We start from the raw sequence: 20,840 nt of genomic DNA, 5'->3' as shown, positions 1-20,840 counted from the left end.
GAGAGAACTACGTTTCCGGGAAGAGGCGTCGATCCGGTACGAACGAGGCTGTCTCGGTGATGCGAGCGAATGAAGGGATTTCAATACGACGGGGCCTGCGAGCTCGAACGCTCGCTCAGTCATCATTCGCAGTGCGAAGGGTTCAACAACCAAGAACCTGCATAAAAGAGCGAGAGAGAGAGAGAGAGAAGCCGACTTTTACTCTTCGGAGAACTGGAAAGCCACCAGCGACGAGCTTGGCCCATGCAACTCTCCTCTTCATCGCCGCAGCGTCGAGATTCTCTTCCTGCTTTCCTTCATTCAGAAAGCGACGCACGATCATCTCCTGAACTTGAATCGCAAGCAGCTCTTCCACCAGTTGCGATACTCGGGCTCCCGATCTTCCGGTTAGACTAGGAAGTACCCTGACCAACATTAATCAATTGCCTTCCTACGGGCCACCCAGTTTACCATTCAATCATCATCATTTTTATCATGGTCTTTGAGGCTTGGAAACTGTCTATGGCACTGGAAGAATTCACGGGGGTATTAGCAACGGACCCGTGGAGCTCCCGTGTCATACACAGCGACCGGCTAAACCGCATCCATTCTTCTACGTCACAAGTGGTGCAAAATCAACTTGAAATTCGATACTCCGAGGAAAAAAACGAGTGAAAGAAAGCAATTGAGTTTGCGCCCTTCGACTCGTTGGAGGGAGGTGTTTCCTCCTGGGACCGAGCCCCGGTGCGCGTTTGCACGGTTATCAATTCGTAAACATGGCGAACAGGAACGACGAGACCCTGCAGCGTGCCAGGTAAGCTAGTAGAATTAAAAAAAGCTAAATGCTCTGCATTAAGTATTTTTACCGCGATGGACGCAAAGATTAAGGTGTCGTTAAATTTGAATTTGATCCCATCAGCCGGTGAAGCACACACGGTTCGATAGGGAAATACTTAAAAAATCATTTCCGCCATTGCTTTGACGCCGAGCTCGCTTGGCCAAGACTCCAAACGCGTCAGCGGTTACTCTATTCTTTATTTCAACAGTTGACTTCGAACGAATCCAGATACGAAAAACTCTTCATCGTTACAAGATCGATTGCATCAATCCTGGACGGAAACGACGTCGATTAAGCTCGCCAGCATAGATCACCGCGCGCGTCAAATTGTGAATAATGCTCTCCGCCTTTTATAAATCGACTCGATCGATGCTTGCACGTGAGAAAATCTAGAGGCGTGAGAACTTTACGACTCATCCGGAAAGAAGCAACGGAAGACACAATAACTTGTGGACAGTTTTACTCAAGAAAGTAGAGAGCGAGTGTCGCAGGCGAGTCGGGACCGAGTCAAAGTTGCTCGATCGCGTTTATTGTCTGGATCAACTCTCCCGGACAATTACGCTCGTGAGGATACTTTTATCATTTTTGCCAAAGCTTCTTAGTTGAGATTTTCATTCGTATTGTGGTTTAATAACAGCAACAATTTGTACAATGCAGCATTTTTCATTGCTCGTATAAAGCTATGTTTAAAGACTTGAAATATGAGTTATGAAAATAATTCGGTGCTCGTGCTCAATTCTTAATGCCCGGTAACGCTGGGGCTTGATATATTTTCCTGACAATAAGTAAAGGTACAATTACGATACAACAATGTATAATTCTGGTAAGAAAAGAAAGTAGACTCCAATGGAATGAGAAATTACAGAGCCGGTTGTGCGATTGAATTAATCTCGATTTGGCTTCTCATTCACACGTACACGAAATTAAAAAAAATTACGAAAAGCGTATTCACCGCATTGCCAGGTACAGGTTCAACGTACTTTGTCACTCACTAGTTCACAAATGCATGAATTCGTCATAGTCTTTCTTCTCTCGGTCTCGTGATAAACGTTCTTTTTCTCTCGGACGTACCGTGAATCGTTTTTTCTCTGTGCCTCGCTCATTGAGCTTTTTTTCTCGTTATTAATCGTTTTAATTTTTTTTTTTTTTTTTTTTTTCATTTTTCGTTACTTTTTTGGTGGACTTTTTAATTTTTTTTGTGAGACGCGAGGTGAAATTTCGAAGAGATATAAAAAGAAACTGATGATCCATATAAAAAGGATGACTCGAGGCGTTCTTCCAGCCGGGATTCGTGAGTCAGAATGATGGATCCGGTCTGTTTTGTCCGAGTTTATTGTCGTAATAGCGTAACCTTCGTTTTAGCTATTTACGCACAGTTCTTTTTCTCCCTCTCTGTTTCTTAGCGCGTTTCGTTTTCTTATTCCCGCGTCTTTTATCTCTTCCTGTCCATTTGCCACCGGTAAAATTACCTTCGCGTTATTCGTCGCCTCTCGGATCGAGAAAAAGTATAGTCTTGAAAATGTGAAATAAATTTAAAGCACATTTCTTGGGTACACGACACGGCTAAATCTGTATAAAATGAGGGAAGATTCAAAGTCTGGAGAGATTCGTCACGACTCGTGATTGTTCTTGGTCCGGTGAACGATGAAGCTTGAAGCAGAGCAGCCAGGAAGAAAGGGACTCAACCGGAGGCATCGAGTCCCATCTGCCGATGGGAAAAAGCCGCAGGTGCTCATTTCTTGGCTCCGATCTCGCCGGACGCTTCGCGTGGCGCCACCTCAGCGCACGTACGAAACTCGATTTTTCGAAAAAAATGACCAATCACCATTGACTCCTTCCGCACCATTTCAACGCTCCATTTATCAACTGACGATAGAAAAACGCCAGGCTCCACGTCGCTTTCTCACAAGAACAACACTTTTGCTAAATTCGTCAAAGACAATTGTGCGCTTTCCGGGAAGAGTTTTTTCCTTATACAAGGCTGATCGATCCTCGCGTGTCCCCTTCGCGCTCGACGGCGAAACATGTGCGATGAATCGGGAGAGGGAGAAGCTTTGAATTACCTGTTGCTCGCTCGTGAAAACACCTGTTGTGCAGCCTGCCAGCTCGTCTTGCACTATGCAGCACACGTTTGTATTAATAACTTCGTTTCCACCAAGATATTTATCCGGAAAAGAGGCTCAAATTTACTCTCGAAAGCGAATTGTAAATGAACTATTTTTCACAGGTTTCTCGCGTTGTAAAGCGACCCTGCGATCGCTCACACAGTCGACGGATCGTCGTGCGCAGCCATTCATCGAGCCCCGCGAATGCAGCGTTGGCGTGTTTCATTTTCTCTTTGACATTCGTCGTAGCGTGTCGGAGCAATGATAAAAATAATATACGAAAGAATGCGAAGATTGTTCCGCGGCTGAAATGAAAAAAAGTGCATCAGCCCGAAAGGACACTTTGTTACATTTTTATATTCGAGACATTTATACGGACCTGGGAGACCCACATTTGTACCGAACCGCTCAATTTATGAAGTTTAACATCTTTTTCATGATATTTCCTCCATTCTACGTCAGCGTCCAGCGCGTATAATTCAGTATATGTACCGGTTGATATTGCTCACACACACGCACACACACACACACACACACGCGCACACACTCGAGGTAGACTCGACGAGAATAATATATATCTGGTGGAATATGCAAACGCGATTGTCACGCTCGAAATGCTCGAGCGAGGACAGGTAGCACTGGTAGCAATTCCGAAGGCCTTGCGGCACTGCTGAACTCTCCACGACGTTTTATATATCTGTACAACTTAATATTAACTCATGCTCGAGGTTAACGATAATGTCTGGGGGGGCTGGCGAGTCTCACATTGAGGGGGTATTACAGAATCGTTTATTCTACCGCTGCGGGGATCCAAGGTGCTCTTCTTTCGGACGGTAAGTATGTCCACAAATCCATGCAGCCGGAGTAAAACTGGCTGTGCGGTTTCACCGAGTGGCCATGCAATTTCGAGATCAGCGTCAACCGCGGGGGGGTCTCGATTTCTGGCTAAATTCGGGATCGAACTTGGTCGATTCGAGTCGAATTCGCCCGTTGTTGCGGATCGATTTTCCATTTCGCAGGACCGTTTCAATTTCGTCGCGGCTTTCGAAGGCGCTTTCTGCATCGGGGGAGATTAATAGTCGGCTCGAGGTAGCAAAAATCGAGCCGGGTAGTGAAATTCTTCGCGGGCATCTGTCGTACACCGCAAGGAGACAGGGCAAGAGAGAAAGAGAGGAAAAAAGGAAGGAGGATGTGCCCGCTCGCCGTGAACTTGGCGCGGATTTCATTGTTCGGAGTCACCGATGCGGAAAGCTCAACTTCCGGTTTCTAATGGCAGCACGAGAGCTCGCGATGTTTGTGCTTCGTCATTTCGCTCCCAAGCGAAGGGAATCAGCACAGGATTGTATACGTGTTTGTATCTATATTATATGTGCGATTATGATGATGATGATGATGATGCGGAGGTGAATTACACAGAGCTGCGCATGCAGATACGAGCTCGAGTGTTGTATTAGTTACGTTTCGCGGGTACCTGCAGGAAAGCTTGTCAAGCATCTGTCGACGACACCCCGTGACGACGTCTGCTGCGGGTACAAATTCTCTCAGTTTCTTTTTTCGTTTCACGCTCGAGGGAAACATTTTTGTCTTATTTACGCGTCCTCTCATAACGGACGATTTTGTGGAAAAATGAAGAGGCACGAAGATAAAGCAAAACGTACATTTTGTGCCGGAAGTCGGTGAAAGCATACGGGTTGATGCTCTTTTGGGTAGTGAATCGCGTGCACAGCAACGATCGCGACGTCCGCACGAAGATGGATTCCTGAAAAGAATAACCTTTTCGGGGGGTTTGAATTGAAATTTTTTGTCGACGTCCACGAGGAAAATGTCTGATGGGCAAAAACGCGTGGAACAGTCACGCTCGTTCGCCGTCGCTGTTTATTCCCTTGTTTACTATTATTCAAAATGGCGGGAAAGACGCAGGTACGCGCGGAGGGGAATGCGAGTCTGCGGTGTACCCGGGCGCTGATGGCTACCGGTGCGTGGCGACCGGGCAACCGGAAACGCTCCGCGGCAGCTCCATCGGACGAACCGGAAGTAAGCGTGGGACCGTAGCGCTCTCGCGGAAACTTCGACAGGCTTTTCAGCGCGGTGAGAGATCGTGCGTCGGGAATTCTGCGTGGGAAAACGACGCGGATCGCTTTGTTCGCGTGCCTCCGCGTCTCTAATTATTTTCTTCCAATGTTGAGTTACGATAAGAATTGCAAATAACGGTGTGTGCTCAAAAGTTATCATCCTCGTTCAGGCACAAAAATTTGTTCTGCGAATGACGATTGAACTCGAGCCAGAATTTCGGTAAACGGAAGTTCGTCGATTTTTCCCCGTCCACCTTCTCCTGAGCCACCTTCCAGGACACTTTTCCTCCACAATTTAACCGGTGACACGTCACCAGCACATTTCGGGTGCGACTTTTCAGACCGATCCTCCCCGCACATAAATTAAAGAGACGAGAAGACCAGGACGGAGATGAATCGCTGTGTGCGCGCGTATACATATTCATAAGAGGCTCGAAACTCACACGGTGACTCGAGTGAGACCCGTTACAAGGTAGTTACACGCTTGTGGCAACCCTGCCAAGTTATCTTTACGACTTGGAACCATATTCGTACACGCATATTATTCCGCACTGAAGGTACGTTATTAAACACGTACATAATACGTAGCCACGCATACAACATATTTTCTAACGTTCAACGAATAGAGTTTGCGGCGGCGCTCTCGTACACAACAATGGAGAAAGGAGCGCGAGTGGGAAAACACAGGTACTGCATCCATTGCGCGGTTGTACATTAAAGTTATCACGCGTTCGGTTACGCTCGTACAATCCTTTATACACGCGTATATAAACTTAATCTTGTTATATATTTATGTTCGAAAATTCTGGAACTTCGTTATCAAATGATTTTTCACACGAGTCATTATTTTTATGGACTCGGCATCCAGCGGGAACCCAACAGCGATCAGGTTTCGACGCTTCCTGTTAAACAGGTTGAACTCTTCGTTCCGGCGTCTTTGCAAATGTCATTTATAGCGACGGGAGAAGCCAGTACTCGGTGGTACAATTTTAAGGTAGTTCTGTACGTACGAGTACGAGGTAAAAGTTTGGGCTGCGGTGTACAATAAAATCCAATGCTTGTACGCAGTGCTGCACGGTTTTTTCAAGGCTTGTGCACTCTGCAGTCTTTCCCGAAATCTTATTTATTCGTCGCGAAATCCGAGAAACGTGCTCGAACGTTTGAGAAATAAGCTTTCTTACTGTTTTGTATTGCGCCTATCGGTTCGCCGCATCGTACGCTGTTGCCACGTCGTCACGGCTGGCCGTGCACCCGTTCCGCGTCACGCAAAATTAAGACAGTTCATCGGTCGATATCTTCGAAACTGGATGGTCCAAAATTCCCATTTTTAAAATATTAATCCCACAATCGTACTGAATACACGACTGGTTTTATTTTCAAGGCGTAACATATCCGTTTAGCGTCGGTAATAAAAAATTTAAGCAAACTGCTATCCAGTGACGCGTTCATTTTTAATAGCGAATATTTCGAAAACTGATGGTGAATCGACTTGAAATTTTGACAGTCGGTCCACGGCTTTTATTACACCATATTTTAATTTCACCGGTTCTTAAGATTTCAGCAAAAGTACAGAACTACCTTAAGGGCTTTAGAGTGTGAGGTTGTTTCAGTGGGCTCTGTAGCAAGATGCAACGAGCGACATGTTTTCTCAATATTCAAAGCAACCCTTTGAAAGTCTCTTCGACGCAAATCGTCGTTATTTCCCCTGCTGAGCACTCGATCAGCTCCGTCAGAAATGCAGAAAACACAGTTTTTCGCTGAGCGATCGATGCGTAACGTCGTATTCGCCCGAGCGATCCCTCGATCGAATGTTGGCCTCATTCGCTGCTGCTTAGCTCGGTCGATCCTCGGAGCCTCAGAATGATCTCGCCCTCGGCGTTTCCCATCGATGTAACTAATCAAAGTGCCGCGCCGCGTCTCAACGTTTCGCCTGAATTCATTGTTACATTGACGAATGCCCGCGTGAGCAGCATTTCCTTCGTAAATTTCAAGACCTTTTCAAATTTACGTCCCTTTGATCGGACTCTATTTTTCCCACGATCGCAGCATCTCGCTCGCTATTACATCGGCGCGTCGGAATAACCGACACCGGCGAGAAGCATTGAAAGCATTTCATTTTCCAAAGTGCACATATTTTCCGGGCCCATTACTCAGAACCGCACACTCGGGTATTACGCAATGGGAAATACATCGCCGGTTCACCTCACTGCATTCTCTCGAAGAGCGATTTAAGACAAAGAGACGGTCGATGGCGGTTGGCAGGGGAAGCTCTCTGGATCGAAGTAAGAGGAGTGAGCGCAAAGTGATGGACTCAGCCACCCTCACCACAAGTTCTGTACCAATCCTCCATACGGGGTGACCACAAAACTGCATCCGAAGACTTGCTCCCATTCTTCCCAGCATCGACCAACTCGATCGGCTGCCATTCGTTCAATTATTTTGCAGATACTCGATAAAAACTATCGATAAATCAATTTTACGCTGTTTGAAAAAACGTGCTTATTGCGAGTGAACGGAATCAGAGAAACCAACATTTGAGAATGTCGACTTATGACTTCTGGGACACCCTGTTGAACGTGGCAAGGCTACAAGTGCAAGGATAATTATTTCTCGATGCGAGCGAGAACTCTGTGGATAGGAAATTCTGTTGCGTGCCTCTATTCGAAGTTACCATTTACACTGGACTGTAATCTTCCGTTGCACATCGGGTTTGGTCACTTTTACGGGGGGCCACATCCGTGCGAAAAAAGTTGTTGGATTTTTATTCATTCGGTACTGTTGTTAATAATTCGTAACGACGTTTGTGAACGTTTTTTCCTGGAAGCGTTGATAGTGAGCTGCAAAATCGTACCTGCTCGTTGCCATTTACATGAATTCACGATTTCCTTTTTTTCGAGCCTCAAACTACTGGGTAGTTAGTCCATTTTGCTTCTCTACAATTCAAATCCACTGTTAGCATAGAAAATTATTTGTTTATGTTTCGATGAGAGTCAGTGATAAATTGAATTAAAATAACGAATCGAATCTTGCTATTTCGAAGGAAGGTCACGAGCCCGTTTCAATAAACCCTTTTGTTAACTTTAGTCGGAGAAAAAATATTCTTTTCTGGAGCAATTTCGTATACAGAGATCAATTTTTTTCTTCTACTTAGAATCTATAGATCGTGGCCTTCGAAGCGATAACGCGTTGTGCTGCTAATCAACGTCAATCACCTCACGATTATCAGGTAGAAATTAATAAGACCACGAATTTTCGAGACTTTCGATCACCTTTAGAGTGCACGGAGCATATTCAATGGGGACTTTCTTAGTCATTTTTCCCGTCAACTTTTTTGCCCACAGTGATATTTATTGAGCATTTTGCGAGTCCCTGTGTGTGACGAAATACCGTTGTCTTAGCAGAGTCGAGCGATAAGAAAATTCTAAAATTGAACCATTGAGCCTCGTCTAATTTATGTTCTGACACATATTTTCTGTTGACAAGAAAAAACCGTTCGAACTAATCGCAATTGATATATTTTTTTAAAGCCATGAATTTTCCTATGAAATGCAATTTTTTCAAGGAACTTGTCACACGATAAGAGGGATCCTCTGTCGAAAGAAGGATTGTGAACATGATTTTGAAAATCTCGTTCCAAAACGTCTCAAACAATGTGTACTTATTTATTTATTTATCCAAGAAAATCCCCTGATAATCGAATCTCTTTTCAGAAGAGTTGTAAACAAAAAAATATTCTTCCACGTGTAGGCATTTTTTTCAAGCGAATTCTCCTTAGAGCAGAATGTTGCGTTACCTTCTCGATTCACCTGCCGACAGAGGGAGCCTCTTATTTGCCAGGTGGCGAGTCGTCCGACCGAACGAACTCCACTGGTAATATTTTGGAATTTCGAACCAATGAATTCGAATAAAAATTTCGATAGTAGACTGGGAAAAAATAATGTGGGAGGAGGGCCATTGCGAAAATTGTTCAAAAAAATTTCGAGAATGAAGATCATTTTGGAAATTTTCATCGACCGTATTTTATAAACTGAAAAATAAAAGTTCCGCTATTTGATTTAACGTTTTCAAACGGAACTAGAATTCCCTTCAATCCACATGCACACAGTACAAAATCTCTTTAACGACGAGATTTAATCCTCGATGACAATGAAAAAAAGAAACGCCGCGGGCGCTTCTTCTTCTCCTCAAGTGTGCCTGGAATTGGGCCAACACCGCAAAACCCGTAGACCCAGAGAGAAATCGTCTCTCATTAAATAATCGTGACACTGCTCTTACCCGAGCTGGATTTTTACTCGGAAACCATTTTTTTATTATGGCTTTTATAATGCCCTGTACTATTTTCTATAGAAGTCTTTATGGAAATTCCATGGAAATGGAAATGAAGAATAATACTTCGTAGGTACGTCTGAGTGGCAAATGTACTCAAATGAGTACATTCAAATGGATTTAGTCGTTAAAATTAACGACTAAACCCATTCTCCGCGAGTCGAGAATATTCGTAAAATTGATACTCCTCAATAAAGCCAATTCTTAAAGATTCAATACGACACAGTAGACTTTCGAAAGTGCTATGAAAATTCATCATTCGTAGGCTCGTGAAGCGTCCCTTACAAATCCGTTCAATTTTATTCGGCGTACGTTTCCATGTGTGTGCGTAGTTAAAAAAGATTATCCGTAGGATGTCGCCCTGGAGATCCGAACTCTGACGTCCTTACGCACAATGTTTTTTCCACGTTCCTCTGTCAATGGAGATATAAAATCGTCACAGTACGAGCGATTACTTTTTATCATTAAAAAGCTTTTTTCACTGAAAATTTCGAAAACGATTCTGCTTCGATCGGTTTCTATGAAAAAGAGAGAGTAACACCGGCCCATTATCCTCATTTCAACATGTTCCTTCAGACACCCTGAGCATTTATATTTATGAAGAAGCCGATGTTCGGATGTGGCGAAAAAATGAAAACACTTATATTTATATGTGCAGTGAAGTCTCGGGGAAGATGCATGCTCCGAAGAAGAAAGTGGAAAAAAGAAGGCGAGAAAGATTTCGGCAGTTTCACTACGAGTTCTCCTGCACGAATACACTCTTTCACGCCGTTAATACACTTCCTTCCCTGTTATATATATTTCTGCACCCATACGTTTGTATATAATAGTATTTATTTATAAATATACACAGAGTAAATGGGAATACATAGATGCGGACGCGTGAGCCCGGGCGCGCGTGTGTCTGTCGGCGCATATGTAGGTAAGCGTTCAGATGGTTGGCGTCGCGCGTAAAGTCCGCGCGGTTGAGTGGTCAGTTCACGAGACTCGTCGCGAGAGTCTGGATCGTGTTTCAAACGGGCTCGACGACAGTTTCGTGTGCGACATTTCCAATAAAAACTTGTCTCTCGCCCTTTGTTTTTTCATCTTCAACGAATTCATTGACTTTGCAGTTTCCACCACCACCACCACCACCACCACCACCACCACCGTAAGGAATAAATCATTGTCGAACGAAATGCTGAGCTCATTAATCGCAAAGTTAGTCCCTTGTGGAAATGGATTGAAAGGATGGTCGCTTTGGAAATGAGATTTTGTCATGCTTTTGTCGTTTTGATGCTATTTTCGTTGGATTTGTTGGATTTGTGGCACATTTATGAACATCGTTAAGGTGGACGAACGCACGAACGGCGAAGCCAACTTTCTCTCTGTTCTCGTTCGATAAACTGTGCTTTTATCTCATTTTATTCACACCATTGGCACCTGCACTGTTCACTCCTGTGAGTAAGGGTTCAAGCACGATTGTTTGCTTTTGAAGGGACAAAGTTAACACACTCGAAATTGGAATTCGAGGGTTGTTTTTAAGGCTGAGTTAAGGCAGTTTCGATTTTATCCTCGATTTCACTAGCCTCTGCGTTTATGATGAAAATCTCTGAAAATTTATGAATCTTGGGAAAAAATGGACTCGCGCTGTTGTTTCGGGTTGTTCGATAATAGGAATGACTAACTCTCCGCATGTTTTCAACCAATCACGTATATTATAAACTTCCATTTAATGGAGTGTGAATAAGAAACAAGGAATATAGAATAGGACACACTCATTATTGAACCGGGGCCAAAAATGATATTTCGAATAATGAAATCGATAAATAAATCTCGTTCTCGAAAGTGTACGTTCATTCCAAAATTTAATGTTTCCTCTCTGTCTCGCTACCTTTCGTGATTTTCCAAAACCAGTGCCAACTTCCTGATTCTTCGTTTCCATTGACGTACGTAACCCCCTACCAGCAGGAAAATAGAATTTGGATCAAGTTCATCATTTGTATAGGGAATAAAAAGAAGCAGTTGGAGATCACATAAATTAATTATTTCAATAAAAATTTCGAGTTTTCATCAAGACCGAATTTTTGAGAAATTTCATTGCGTTAAGTTACATCGAAGATGGACTTGGTCCATACGACTATTATTTTCGAAAACTTTGATAATGTTGGAATAAAAAAAAACGTCTGTAAAGTTCGAAAAATGAGTAATTTGATAATTCGGAATATCTAATCATAATAATAGCTGAAAAAATATGTAAACAAATATGAAGAAACTATAGAAAATTGTGTAACCTTGGAATGTGTTTTTCAAACGACTTCAACCTTTTCATAACTCGCAAAATTCTCCAATATCGTTGCGTGCACATGAATGAACCGTGGAAAATGGTAATCGAGAACCAAGTTAGAACGTCGTGTAAATCCGCTTTTTTGGGGGACCTGAGATAAATTCGCGTGACTTTTTACGACGACTGATCCTTTTTTGTTTTCAAACGTCATATGATTTCTTGGAGTTGGTCTCCACTGTATTTCCGTATTTCTGTTTTCGTCTTCCCGTGGTGTTCGTCTCGGGGTTTCAACTGTCGAGGGGAGATTCGGGACGAACCGGGAAACTTCGCGTCTGGCGTGAGCTGCCAAAAAATTGTCCCCAGCATCCATGCGGAAGAAACGTTTCCTGTAGAGTAACCCTGCAGAGTGGGAAGGGAAATATGATGACGGGAAACAAAACAGAGACGCAAAGTTAATTCTCTGATCAGTCGATTACGTTAACGTGGATTGGAGTGACGAGGGTGCAAGGGATTTGATGAGTTTATGGGGTTTTTCACTTTTCCGAAATTCCACGGTTCATCCCGAGACTGATTGGTCGGTCATTGGGAATAATTTTGGCAGAGGATGCTGAAAAAACATGTAGAAATGTTCCAGTTAAATTCTTGCTGATTTGAAGTAAAAAATGGAAAAGGTCTTCAGTCACTCGCGTAGAATGTATACTCAATGGAAGAACGATAAAATTATATATTTGGAAGAAAATTGAAGAATTTCGAGCAGATGCAGAGATAGAATTAAAACAACGAGAGATAGTTCAATTATACGAAACTAAAATTAAGCAGAAGAAAGCGTGGAGGAGGTACGAGAAAGGCATTCGTTTAGAAAAAAAATTCAGATAATAAAAACCGCATAAATGTTGTGGGAGGCTCGGGCAAAACGAGGTACTTCAATAACTATGGAATTTTTTTCGATTCTCTTATTTTTTAAATATTTTTACAAAAATGAAACAAAAAATGTAATTCTTTTAGAAAGCTATCATGCGTTACTTGTGATTCAAAAAAGCAGCTGAATTTTTTCCTCTTTCCATGATCGAAGAAACGATTAAAATTTATTCTCGCAATTATTAAAATTATGTGTAACTTATTTGTTGAGATTGATCAATTTTTGATACAATGATAGCGGTTAATATACCTTCGTAGTAAAATCGTAAAGCACAATGTGACAACGGCCATTTTATATTTATATGCGTATGCATATCTATATTTTAAACCACCTGGCTCCTGGTGTTGTCAAACCTTCCACCGTTTGTTTCGTTATTACTCGTTAACCTCAAATAATTCTTTTTTTCCCCAAATTATTTTCATGGCATTTTTCGTCGCACGGGAAGTGCTTCTGCCACAAGAGCCAACGTTTAGGCCTTAAAAAAATGTGATTTTCGTGAATTTTTTTCCCGAAAACTGGAGGGTAGATCCTATAATAATTCCGGGAATAGACGCTCGCTGTATATTTCTAGAATATTTCCGAATATCAACTCTTACAGTTGAAATTTTCGATTTCCATTAAATTCGCATGATCTTCCTTAATAAATTCTCATTTTTTACACTTTTTCCAATTTTCTTTATTCGATCGATGTTAAAATTGTAATCGAGTGATTTAATGAATGAAACGGGGAATATTGGAAGAATCGGAAGGTTCGTTGCATTTTGCGCGTGAAGTCGGGCCGGACCATTGTGGATTTCGTAGACAACTCGAGGCGTGTAACGCGATAATGTTACGTTTTAACGTGCATGAATATTGAAAGCCGAGTTTGTCCGTACGTGTGTTGCGGTCGGAGACCAAGCGGACAGTTATGAGACGTACGGAAGTGGAACTCTAAGAATATCTCCGTTGGTGTGTGGATCGTTGAACCGATAATTTCCACGTGCTCAGAAGAGAGAAAGAGTGAGAAATACATTTTTAGCGAAATGAAAAGAGGGAACACGTTTTTGAAACGGGAGGAGGAGCAGGGAGGGGGAAGGAAATGAGAAAAAAGACAGGGAAAACCTTCAGGGAGAATGAGAAAGAAAAAGGGGGGGGGGGGCGGGAAGCAACGCGGAATATTTGGAATGAGACGAGAAGAAAGGGAGAAAACGTATTGACTGAGTAAGAAAAATGCTTTTAGTAATTAAAAAGAAAAGAAAATTTGACTGTCGGAAAACCCAGAATAAATTTCCGCGAGAAACGAAAAATATTCTTTTTTCGTTGGAACATAGAGCGAGGGAGAAAGGCTCGTATCTTCGAGGAATAAGAGAAAAGGGTATGAAGATAGAGAGCAAAAGATCGAGGCAGATAGGAGAAAAAAGTCATAAATCTCTGACCTTTGACAGGTTGCTTTGTGCGGTTTGCAGACGTGTTTTACCGGAGCTGAGTTCTCTCTGCATCAACCCAGTGTCTTTTTTCATCTTTTTAGCTCACTCATATGCACGACGACAACACCTGAAAGTAGAACTTGTCATCAGCTAAAAGGAAAAAGTAAACATGTCCGGAGACGCGACGTCGGATGAGGAAGGATCCCAAGAAGACTCAGTGGAATACGACATCGACAATTTGGAAATCATCAAAACGATCGGTCAGTTTTCATTTGTTTTTTTAATTCATCGAGTCATTGAAAGACAACATTTTGTGGGAATCCTCTAGAGGAGCTGGGTGGAGATTTTCTACGGTTGACAACATTTATTTCGACAAACTTTTACAATTTTTGTATCTGTATATTATTATATTTGTATATTTCAAATCTGGTACGAAAAATATTTCGAATATTACTCGATTCGTTTGCTTCCAACTGTCCATGATCGTCCATTTAGAGCAGTAAAAAGCGTTTATAGTTTTACAACGAATTTGAACCACCAGAAATGAATGTTCATCGAATCATTCCGATTGCTTAAGAAAAATTAAGTGGCCTCGATTTCGTCCCATGTCGTTCCGCAATAAAGAAACAATTGTCGTATATGGGTTTCATGGAAATTTGATTTTTTCCTAAATATCATTGAACAAAGAACATTTTAATCTGATTGCGAGTGTATTTCATACAGTGATAGAAGACACGTCGTCAAACGAGTGCTTTAATTGAAAAAATTGATTGGTTATTGGAGGCAATATTTGATTAGCTGAAAAGTAACATGCTCGATGTCAGAATCGATTGGAAAAAACAATAGAACGGTATCACGAACGAAGTGCAGAAGCGCCGAGATTGCGCGTGTTGGCCGAACAAGTGGGCCACTGGAGAGTGAGAGGCTGACCGCCGGTATATATTTATAACTCGTGAGAAAATTTTTCTATATATATGTACGTGGATACACACATATAGAACGAAGAGTAACACGAGAGAAAACTCGTAGTTGAACGTCAGGGGAGTTAAAATAACTCCCCCGCACGTAGAAACTTCGTGCCCTAGTATCATTTTTCCATGTACTTTTTTCGATACTACAATGCCAGAAAACTCGAAGTTCTTGTAGCTCCGCTATTTCAGTTCTGTTTTAAAGTTTATCAAAAAAAAATGATCAGCTCTGATTATAAAAAAAGTTTCACAAAGATTTTTTTTAATGGAAATTCAAAGTAATTAAAATTAATTAATTAGACGAGTGACTAATTAGTAACGAATTTGACGATTACGAATCGTTTCTCTGTTATGATGTCAAGAGGCTAAAAGTTAACAACGCTGAAGTCTGCAACATTTTTTTATTTCACGAATCATCGGTGTACAGATCGTAAAACTACGAATTGCAGATTAAGCAGATTGCAGAATTGGAGAATTAGTGGAACTGTTGGAGAGTTTTTTCGCATCATTTCGTTGGACCCCAACGTTGCAAGCTTCACTGTCATCTAAAGTCAAATTGTTTTAACATCGAGCAGCAACGAGTATTTTCTTTCAAAGTAAATTTGTACGTGGTCCTTCATCTTGACTATGAATAACATCGGCTTGAGAGCGATCACTAGGGTGCTCTTGTCAATTAGTCAAGGTCGGATGAGCCGAGAGTGCAAATTGTACGAATCATTGGTGTATTTATGAAAAACACCTGTCGTCAAACGTTAACAAAACATGTTTTGGAGATCGTCGAGAAAATCTGTCGTCATTATAAACGCTCGGGTGAGATTTTCGCAGAGGCGGAGGTGGAGAGCGGAAGATGAGAGCTTATTCGCGAGACTTGCCAATTTCATAAATATTTATAGCGCCATTGCCGAAGGATCGTGAACGGTTTAATCGTCATGAGGGGGAATCAGGCAACTCAATCGAGTAGACGAAGCAATTTTTGAAATTCACCTCCCTTACACACCTTAAATATTGTTCAACAGGGCATATCATAAGAGCTTTGGGTAGCAGCAACGACATTTCAAATTTTAACAACAAAAAATTCTGTAGAATTTTCTATTTCCTTTTGGATATTGAGTGGGTAGCAAAGTATTGTTTATAATTTAAGGTACTGGCACGTTTGGTCGCGTCGTCCTGTGCAGGCATCGCGGCAGCCCTCTCGCCCTTAAAGTACTCTCTATGGTTGACGTCATACGACTGAAGCAGGTTGAACATGTCAGGAACGAAGTTTCGGTTCTCAAAGAAGTAAATCACCCGTTTATCGTCAATATGTAAGTTTTATCCTTTAATCATGAAACGCAGGCTTGAAGTTGCATAAGGAATTTCTCGTCAGGCAACCAATGGCTTCAGTGCTCGACCGCTGACTTGTCACGAAAGATGCACAGAATGAAAAAATTTCAAAATAATAAAAGTCAGAACATTAGGAATAAACTTGCGGACAATAATTTTTTCGGAAATCTTTGTTGCAAAGGCTCTGGAGTGGGAGGGACGAGGCTCGTGTATATATGCTTCTGGAATTCGTCGCAGGTGGAGAACTCTTTTCGTACCTTCGAGCAGCCGGACGATTTTCAAGATCGACGAGCTGCTTCTACGCGGCAGAAATAGTTTCCGCCCTCGACTACCTTCACTGCAAACACATCGTTTACAGAGATCTCAAACCTGAAAATCTCCTGCTGGATAGCCAAGGACATCTGAAGATAACTGATTTTGGATTTTCCAAAAAGCTCACCGACAGGTGAGGATTCATTTCACCCGTTTGCTCAAACTGGTTTGATTCTGTTTTAAGAAATGAGACGCATACACTGCAAGACGTTATTAGAAAATTTAACGATGTATGGTACAAAAGTCTAAATAATTAGAAATTCATCAAACTTGGTGATAACGTTCTTCAACATCAAGTGGGAAAACAGAATTTTTTCAAAATTTTCTTCTGCTTAGTTGTCGAGTAATTACGCATTAAAACAGATTTATTATGCCCGGAATGTATAACGCTATGCTTATACACGTGAACTTTTAGTGATCAATTACTCGATAACTGTACAGAAGAAAAACCTTAAAAAATGCGTATTGTCAAATTTGGCACTAAAGAATATGTTCACCAAATTTTATAAAATTCTGATAATTTTGAAATTTTTCATGTTTTTAGCATGGTTTAGCATGGCAACATTGTAAGCCTGTACCAAATGTCCTTAAACGCGTTCTTTCTGTGTATATATTTTATGAATGGTCTAAAGTACTTTCAGTTCGTATGAGAAACGTATGTCTGAAAAGTGGCGCGAACGAAATTTTCGATTCACTGAATTCCCATAGTGAAAGTAAGGTAAAAAAAAGCACGATCTTGCGGTTGAGCCGCAATTTTGGAGTACAGATGCGTTAGCGTAAACAGAAATTTTATGGTCGACCTGATTTTATTGGGCTTTATTTCTGGCCAACCGAAGCAATGTTTATACAATACGTGTGGCCCGACGAGACACCGCGTGACGCTATTCGAAATTTCAGCTGAATAAAAGAAGGTTATTTTAATTTTAGAAATTTCAATATTACGAGATCAATCGATATAACACAAATCATTTTCGAAGGCGAGGCTTTCGGTCTTCGATGCATCAAAGTTGTTAGTTTTTTTTATCTTTTTTTCATTTGTTCCATTGACTGAGCGGTGGTCATTATTGCATTATTTGTCGATGATCGAAATTTTCTTGAAGCAAATTTCTAATTTCAAGCTATCATATTCGAATTTTCATGGTTCCAGTTAACGAGTAGTTCACTTTTCCCAAAAGAGTACTGATTAGAGCAGTTGCAATCCCAGTTTCTGGATTCCTGTGTTTATTTACTGCGGGTACGTTGCACTGTCCGCTCAGTGCAATGCTTGTTGTGCAATATCCAACCTCAAAAATTTTCACGACGATAATATTATCATGATTTTTTATTACTACAATATAATTTGTTTGAAATTCGTTTTAGAACGTGGACACTTTGTGGAACTCCTGAATATTTGGCGCCGGAAATAATACAAAGCAAAGGCCACAATAAAGCCGTCGACTGGTGGGCACTGGGTGTCCTCATTTACGAGATGTTGGCCGGCTATCCACCGTTTTTCGACGACAATCCGTTCGGCATATACGAGAAGATTTTAAGCGGTAGAATTGAGTGGCCAAAACACATGGACCCTATTGCCAAGGATCTTATCAAGAAATTACTCATTGCTGACAGAACGAAAAGATTGGGTAACATGAGGCAGGGAGCAGAGGACGTCAAAAGACATCGATGGTTTAAGCTCGTCGAATGGCAACTAGTAAAACTCATTTTTATTCGTAACTAAATTTTAACAGGCCCATCGAGAGTGAAAGAATCGAATTTGAAAGAGATATATTCATACGTAAACAATGAATTTACAGTAAAATTTTGAAACGAAAAATCTACTTTTGAGCGAGTTGTCCGCCATCTCCCAGGTCACTAAAAAAGGTCCTCCACTGCTGCAGTGATTGCAGCCTTCCTCGTGGCTGGAATAAGAAGAAAAAAAAACCAAAAAAACTATTAAACTAGATAAAAAATTGAAATTTACCAAAATGGTAAAATTTTGAAGAAAAATGTCGAATTTTGCTCGAAAATTGGATGATTTTTGGTCCGCCAAATTGACATTTTTTATAGAATGGAAAAACTGGAGGGTCGTTGTACAGAGAAACATGTACAAAGTAGAAAAAAAATCGACGCGATCGAATGGTTTTTTTTCGAGTTACAACTGCATCAAATTTGAAAAATGTGGTTTTGAGTAAAAAGAGGTTAAAGACAACCGCCGAGCAGCTACTCTTTAGAAGGCTGTAACTTAAAAACTATTTGACAAATTCATTTGAAATTTTATTTTTAAAGGTATCGACTATTGAAATGTGCAAAAAAATTCAAAATTTCACACTCGTTGGGCCCCTTGATAAAAGCGGAAGAATTTGACGAATTTTGCATGTAGTTGAAAAAGAATTTCGCTTCGATAGTTACAGTTTTTTAAATACATTTCTAATAGCATTGTTTGTATTGATTTTTAGGTTCCTCAGAGGGCGTTGGTACCGCCGATACGTCCGAGAGTAAAAGCGCCTGGCGACCCTAGCTGTTTCGACGATTATCCTGAAACCGATTGGCGTTCCCAGCCTCCAGTACCACCGGACCAATTAGCATTGTTTCATGATTTCTGACGACGTAGGATAAAACTCCAAGAGAGGAGTGATTATGAAAAATTATTATAGTAAAGTTGAAAAATATGAAGAAGGATTTTGAACGTCGTTGAAAAACGAAGCAACGACGATACTCACTCGTTCGAGGGGAATGAGAAGGGAACTTTGTCGACTTCAGTGTTCACAGAGTTTCGGTGAACTACGTCATCGATAGGAGCCAACCCTGTATGCGGTTTGCTTCGGTTGATCAAAAAGTTGGAGTTCTCGAGCCCATTTTAAAGCCGTTTTGACAATGAGACGTCGCATCGGGGCTGGATTTTCTGTTTTGGACATAAGATTTGTTGTTATTCTTAAACTTTTTGTAAATAGCGTTAGACGAGGTGTTTTTCAAACACGTTTATATAGTTTATTGTTGAAAATGAATAAGTAGCTCGTGGATACGAGAAGTATCGACGACTGTCCTGCACTGAGAAAAAAAATTGTTGATTCAATAGCAATCGATGTTGTTGGAAGAGTTTTCTTCAATTATAACTGCAATATTTTCGAAGGGAATGAATCTGCAGTTTGATTTAAAACTATTTTATTCGTTTACTCATGTTTAACCTTTTGATGATCGTATATTTCATTGGCACCCCGTAATACCATATTTCGTTGTTCCAATGACTTTTTTTTCTCAGTGTAATGTTCTTGTTTTGACATTGTAAATAGATACGAAAAAAGTGACATTCGTGGTAACCGGTACCCATAAAAATCTACTGAATAAAGCCTCGCTGTGAGAAATGATCGGTTTTTAGTTAGAAAATCGGACTAATTAAAACTTCTACGACATTCAAATACTAGCAAAGTTTCCTTGAAATTTAATCTACCCCGTCAACAACACTCGACAGAAAATAATGGTTTGTTACCCATAACCGATGTTTCCTTGGTTAGAATATATTTATGTGCTAATGGAAATTTTTGGTAGTGTTTAAAAGTGATGGAGTTTTTGTTGGTTGATATTTCCTCGAATGGGATCGTTGTGTAGTTTTTAACAGTTAGGCTTCTCTGACCGAGTTGTAGAATTAACATCCTGTTATCTGGTCTATTATGAAAAAAATGAATGAACGAAATGTTTATTTTTTAATGTTCTCATCGATGAATCAACTTGATTTCTCTGTGAATTATACCTTTGTACGTTCAACCATTTTCCTCAGTAAATATATAAATGGCAACGACTGTACCATGAAAAGAAATCATTTTAAAAATGTCTACCACGTAACATATCAACTAAAAACATTTTTACCCCATAAAATTTCTATCATATTACGTTTTCACCTCAGTTTCGTTGTTCAAGTAGGTTCTCCAGGTTAGCAAATTTTATTAGAAAAAAAATATGTATATTTAACCTCAATCAGAATGCACGAAAGTATAAATTTGTTGGACGATGGTAATTTTTTTTATGGTTCGGTGCATACGTTTTTGTACATTGCTAAAATTATAGTAATCAGTCGGTGTAGAAAAATGTGATATTTCAATAATTTCGAATGGATTATTGGTTTTGAATGGATTCGGTTTGTTTAAGTTCGTCACGTGTTTACGTCTCACGCGTTTACGTTTGGTCGTGCAAAACCCATAGCGTTGTCAGATTCCAATAAAGTTATAGCAACGCCACAAAAATTTTTTCGCTCCACTTCAACGGTTCGACGATTCAAATGAATAGCTTTCGAAGAACTTTTCAAGAGCTCTTCGTGTGGTGTAAAAAAAATTCGAAGCTCTATCCCTTGTC

General features: G+C 40.9%; 1 protein-coding gene and 1 long non-coding RNA gene across 6 annotated transcripts; one reads left to right on the top strand and one right to left on the bottom strand.

Annotated features, from left to right (window-relative positions):
* Positions 1 to 1,549: 1,549 nt before the first annotated feature.
* On the bottom strand, positions 1,550 to 3,743 carry LOC122409517 (uncharacterized). Its single transcript, XR_006260715.1, has 2 exons — positions 3,302 to 3,743; positions 1,550 to 3,227 (listed from the first exon to the last, which is right to left on the bottom strand). It is a non-coding gene; the product is annotated as an uncharacterized lncRNA (long non-coding RNA).
* Positions 3,744 to 5,462: 1,719 nt separating this feature from the next.
* Pka-C3 (Protein kinase, cAMP-dependent, catalytic subunit 3) lies at positions 5,463 to 20,290 on the top strand. 5 transcript variants are annotated; one of them, XM_043417878.1, is made up of 6 exons: positions 5,463 to 5,551; positions 14,013 to 14,171; positions 16,021 to 16,183; positions 16,384 to 16,647; positions 17,874 to 18,204; positions 18,950 to 20,290. In XM_043417878.1, the coding sequence occupies exons 2-6, from the start codon at positions 14,081 to 14,083 to the stop codon at positions 19,094 to 19,096; spliced, it is 996 nt and encodes a 331-aa protein (XP_043273813.1). In that variant the 5' UTR covers positions 5,463 to 5,551; positions 14,013 to 14,080; the 3' UTR covers positions 19,097 to 20,290. The 5 variants fall into 5 exon arrangements, with proteins under 5 accessions (XP_043273813.1, XP_043273812.1, XP_043273814.1 ...); XM_043417877.1 differs by lacking the exon at positions 5,463 to 5,551 and adding an exon at positions 10,286 to 10,470; XM_043417879.1 differs by lacking the exon at positions 5,463 to 5,551 and adding an exon at positions 10,286 to 10,520.
* The last annotated feature ends 550 nt before the right edge of the window (positions 20,291 to 20,840 follow it).

Source organism: Venturia canescens, chromosome 4 (genome assembly GCF_019457755.1).
Source record: "Venturia canescens isolate UGA chromosome 4, ASM1945775v1, whole genome shotgun sequence".
NCBI classification, from domain to species: Eukaryota; Metazoa; Arthropoda; class Insecta; order Hymenoptera; family Ichneumonidae; genus Venturia; species Venturia canescens.
This window is presented reverse-complemented; position numbering and strand designations above follow the sequence as displayed.